Consider the following 5,000-nt stretch of genomic DNA (forward strand, 5'->3'; position numbering starts at 1 on the left):
ACCCCCCCGCCATCTCCACACTGCCTCACCCCCGCTTCCCCCCATCTCCACACTGCCTCACCCCCGCTTCCCCCCATCTCCACACTGCCCCCCCCCACACCTCCCCCGCCATCTCCACACTACCTCACCCCCCCGCCATCTCCACACTGCCCCCCCACGCCTCCCCCGCCATCTCCACACTGTCTCACCCCCGCTTCTCCCCGCCATCTCCACACTGCCTCACCCCCGCTTCTCCCCGCCATCTCCACAATGCCCCACCCCGCCATCTCCACACTGCCTCACCCCCCCCATCTCCACACTGCCTCACCCCCGCTCCCCTCCGCCATCTCCACAATGCCCCACCCCTGCCATCTCCACAATGCCCCACCCCCGCTCCCCCCCGCCATCTCCACAATGCCCCACCCCCGCCATCTCCACACTGCCTCACCCCCGCTCCCCTCCGCCATCTCCACAATGCCCCACCCCTGCCATCTCCACAATGCCCCACCCCCGCTCCCCCCCGCCATCTCCACGCTGCCTCACCCCCGCCATCTCCACACTGCCTCACCCCCGCCATCTCCACACTGCCTTACCCCCCCATCATCTCCACACTTCCTCACCCCGCCCCCCCATCTTCACACTGCCCCCCGTCTCCCCTGCCATCTCCACAATGCCCCACCCCCGCCATCTCCACACTGCCTCACTCCCGCCCCCCCCGCCATCTCCACACTGCCTCACCCCCGCCCCCCCCCCCGCCATCTCCACACTGCCTCACTCCCGCCCCCCCCGCCATCTCCACAATGCCCCACCCCCGCCATCTCCACAATGCCCCACCCCCGCCATCTCCACAATGCCCCACCCCCGCCATCTCCACACTGCCTCACCCCCGCTCCCCCCCGCCATCTCCACACTGCCTCACCCCCGCTCCCCCCGCCATCTCCACACTGCTCCCCCCCCCTCCGCCCCACACCTCTGCCCTTGCGCTGGCCGCTCCCCCCCGCCTCTGCCCTTGCGCTGGCCGCTCCCCCCGCCTCTGCCCTTGCGCTGGCCGCTCCCCCCGCCTCTGCCCTTGCGCTGGCCGCTCCCCCCGCCTCTGCCCTTGCGCTGGCCGCTCCCCCCGCCTCTGCCCTTGCGCTGGCCGCTCCCCCCGCCTCTGCCCTTGCGCTGGCCGCTCCCCCCGCCTCTGCCCTTGTCGCTGGCCGCTCCCCCCGCCTCTGCCCTTGCGCTGGCCGCTCCCCCCGCCTCTGCCCTTGCGCTGGCCGCTCCCCCCGCCTCTGCCCTTGCGCTGGCCGCTCCCCCCGCCTCTGCCCTTGCGCTGGCCGCTCCCCCCGCCTCTGCCCTTGCGCTGGCCGCTCCCCCCGCCTCTGCCCTTGCGCTGGCCGCTCCCATCGCCTCTGCCCTTGCGCTGGCCGCTCCCCCCGCCTCTGCCCTTGCGCTGGCCGCTCCCCCCGCCTCTGCCCTTGCGCTGGCCGCTCCCCCCGCCTCTGCCCTTGCGCTGGCCGCTCCCCCCGCCTCTGCCCTTGCGCTGGCCGCTCCCCCCGCCTCTGCCCTTGCGCTGGCCGCTGCCCCCGCCTCTGCCCTTGCGCTGGCCGCTGCCCCCGCCTCTGCCCTTGCGCTGGCCGCTCCCCCCGCCTCTGCCCTTGCGCTGGCCGCTCCCCCCGCATCTGCCCTTGCGCTGGCCGCTCCCCCCGCCTCTGCCCTTGCGCTGGCCGCTCCCCCCGCCTCTGCCCTTGCGCTGGCCGCTCCCCCCGCCTCTGCCCTTGCGCTGGCCGCTCCCCCCGCCTCTGCCCTTCCTCTGGCCGCTCTCCCCGCCTCTGCCCTTCCTCTGGCCGCTCTCCCCGCCTCTGCCCTTCCTCTGGCCGCTCTCCCCGCCTCTCCCCTTTCTCTGGCCGCTCTCCCCGCCTCTGCCCTTCCTCTGGCCGCTCCCCCCCGCCTCTGCCCTTCCTCTGGCCGCTCTCCCCACCTCTGCCCTTGCGCTGCTCCCCACCTTCACCCTGTTATTGCAGAGTGATATTGGATGTAGAGATGAGGTAGTGGTCTGGAGATGACGCACAATGCTGCAGTATGGGGGGGGGGGGGGGGGGGGGAACGCGCTCTCTGGTGACGGCCACTGTTGTTGCAGCCACTGGTGTCGGCCCACACTGTGAACATTCAGTATGGCTCCGTGGCCCCGCGCCCTTAGGTGAGTACCCGGATTTGGGCTCTGTGGGGCGCATGTGTCCTCGCTGGGAGAAGGGCTGCTGCCATTAACCGCACTGCTGCGCCTGACTTTACTGACTGTGGTGCCGGTGATGGGATGCGCTCAGCCTCACAGCTGTGGTGCCGGTGATTGGATGCGCTCAGCCTCACAGCTGTGGTGCCGGTGATTGGATGCGCTCAGGCTCTGGTGCCGGTGATTGGATGCGCTCAGGTTCTGGTGGCGGTGATTGGATGTGCTCAGGCTCTGGTGGCGGTGATTGGATGCGCTCAGCCTCACAGCTGTGGTGCCGGTGATTGGATGCACTCAGCCTCACCGCTGTGGTGTCGGTGATTGGATGCACTCAGCCTCACCGCTGTGGTGTCGGTGATTGGATGCGCTCAGCCTCACAGCTGTGGTGCCGGTGATTGGATGCGCTCAGGCTCTGGTGCCGGTGATTGGATGCACTCAGCCTCACAGCTGTGGTGCCGGTGATTGGATGCGCTCAGCCTCACAGCTGTGGTGCCGGTGATTGGATGCGCTCAGGCTCTGGTGCCGGTGATTGGATGCACTCAGCCTCACAGCTGTGGTGCCGGTGATTGGATGCGCTCAGGCTCTGGTGCCGGTGATTGGATGCACTCAGCCTCACAGCTGTGGTGCCAGTGATTGGATGCGCTCAGCCTCACAGCTGTGGTGCTGGTGATTGGAAGCGCTCAGGCTCTGGTGCCGGTGATTGGATGCGCTCAGCCTCACAGCTGTGGTGCCGGTGATTGGATGTGCTCCGCATTGGTCAGCCTCACAGCTGCGTATTCTCTCTGCACAGGGACCTGCACCGTGTCCGCCGGCCGCACAGGAAGGCCCCGCTCCACTCCTGCTCGAAGAGCACTGAGCCCGGGAGAAGAAATGCCTGACAACCAAAGAGAAGGCGCCGCCGTCATCCACCACAGCATGGTTTATTTAAATAAAGAAGTCATAAAAAGATGGCGGAATGTTCCTTTAGGCCCTGCCCCCTGCAGGGTCACATATGGCAACAGAGGTGAAAGGTCAGGTCCTGAGGTTCAGGGGCAAGGGGCAGCACTTCCATCAGTTCCTCTTCTTGGTGCTGGAGGACGGGGTCTCAGGCAGAAGCTCCAGATACTGGTAACCGATGGCCATGCCCATAATGGAGAAGCCTGGAGGGACAAGAGAACAGAAGCCATCAAGAGCAGGTCCACAAAGGGCAGGCACCGCAGCCCCCCCCTCCCCCCTTACACGGCCTCAGATTCACCAGGGCCGAGTCCACGTCCTCCGTGGTCCAAGCGGATGCGGTGTTGTTCCTGGACCATGCCCTAGCCCATGGCGTAAACTGGGCCTGTCACAGTATTGATGCTGCCAGAGGGGGAAGGAGACTTTACTGTACAGCTGGGCCAGTCCTGGAACAAAACCAAAACCTGACCCGGACCTGACTATAGGCGAGACGTAAATGCATTCTGGTAATGGAGACCCCCATATTACTGCACACCCATCAAATGTCCATCCACCACTGCTCTCCAGGGCCAGACACAGGTCAGTGACCGGCCCCTGCTGACCTCCCACCTATCAGGATAGTGGAGCTTTGTAAAGCTGGGTCTATGCAGCCATACAGGTCGCTCCTCTAAAATCGCTGAATTTCATCGCCACACGTGTGGGTCACATTGTCTGCCACGTACTGAAAGGACAAGCAGCGCTTTCTCAGCACTACCTTCCTGCCTGCGCCATGCCTCTCCTACTGCCTCCGCTGTGGGCTCTGTGGTACCCCCCCCGTCTCCTCTGTGGCTCCTCCCTGCCTCCGCTATGACTCTTCCCTGCCGCCACTGTGGGCTCTGCGGTACCCCCGTCTCCTCTGTGGCTCCTCCCTGCCTCCTCTGTGGGCTCTGCGGTACTCCCGCCGTCTCTGTGGCTCCTCCCTGCCTCTGCTGTGGGCTCTGTGGTACCCCCGTCTCCTCTGTGGCTCCTCCCTGCCTCCGCTGTGGGCTCTGTGGTACCCCCGTCTCCTCTGTGGCTCCTCCCTGCCTCCGCTGTGGGCTCTGTGGTACCCCCGCCTTCTCTGGCTCCTCCCTGCCTCCGCTGTGGGCTCTGTGGTACCCCCGCCTTCTCTGGCTCCTCCCTGCCTCCGCTGTGGGCTCTGTGGTACCTTCGCCGTCTCTGTGGCTCCTCCCTGCCTCCGCTGTGGACTCTGTGGTACCCCCGCCGTCTCTGTTGCTCCTCCCTGCCTCCGTTCTGGGCTCTGTGGTACCCCCGCCGTCTCTGTGGCTCCTCCCTGCCTCCGCTGTGGGCTCTGCGGTACCCCCGTCTCCTCTGTGGCTCCTCCCTGCCTCCTCTGTGGGCTCTGCGGTACTCCCGCCGTCTCTGTGGCTCCTCCCTGCCTCTGCTGTGGGCTCTGTGGTACCCCCGTCTCCTCTGTGGCTCCTCCCTGCCTCCGCTGTGGGCTCTGTGGTACCCCCGTATCCTCTGTGGCTCCTCCCTGCCTCCGCTGTGGGCTCTGTGGTACCCCCGCCTTCTCTGGCTCCTCCCTGCCTCCGCTGTGGGCTCTGTGGTACCCCCGCCTTCTCTGGCTCCTCCCTGCCTCCGCTGTGGGCTCTGTGGTACCCCCGTATCCTCTGTGGCTCCTCCCTGCCTCCGCTGTGGGCTCTGTGGTACCCCCGCCTTCTCTGGCTCCTCCCTGCCTCCGCTGTGGGCTCTGTGGTACCCCCGCCTTCTCTGGCTCCTCCCTGCCTCCGCTGTGGGCTCTGTGGTACCTTCGCCGTCTCTGTGGCTCCTCCCTGCCTCCGCTGTGGACTCTGTGGTACCCCCGCCGTCTCTGTTGCTCCTCCCTGCCTCCGTTGTG

The 5,000-nt window shown here is 66.9% G+C and overlaps 2 protein-coding genes across 4 annotated transcripts in view; one reads left to right on the forward strand and one right to left on the reverse strand.

Moving 5' to 3' along the window:
• FLVCR2 (FLVCR choline and putative heme transporter 2) overlaps nucleotides 1-3,147 on the forward strand; it is a 44,864-nt gene extending 41,717 nt beyond the window's left edge. Inside the window, 1 exon segment of the mRNA XM_075330068.1 lies at nucleotides 2,979-3,147. Within this exon segment, the coding sequence (XP_075186183.1) occupies nucleotides 2,979-3,044 (66 nt within the window). The 3' untranslated portion in view covers nucleotides 3,045-3,147.
• Nucleotides 2,891-5,000, reverse strand: part of ERG28 (ergosterol biosynthesis 28 homolog) — a 99,893-nt gene continuing 97,783 nt past the window's right edge. Inside the window, exon 5 of one of the 3 annotated variants that reach the window (XM_075330071.1) lies at nucleotides 2,891-3,327. In XM_075330071.1, the coding sequence (XP_075186186.1) occupies nucleotides 3,239-3,327 (89 nt within the window). In that variant the 3' untranslated portion in view covers nucleotides 2,891-3,238. The remainder of the gene's footprint in view (nucleotides 3,328-5,000) is intronic. The other 2 variants (XM_075330070.1, XM_075330069.1) reach the window with 2 other exon arrangements.

Source organism: Anomaloglossus baeobatrachus, chromosome 12 (assembly GCF_048569485.1).
Source record: "Anomaloglossus baeobatrachus isolate aAnoBae1 chromosome 12, aAnoBae1.hap1, whole genome shotgun sequence".
NCBI classification, from domain to species: Eukaryota; Metazoa; Chordata; class Amphibia; order Anura; family Aromobatidae; genus Anomaloglossus; species Anomaloglossus baeobatrachus.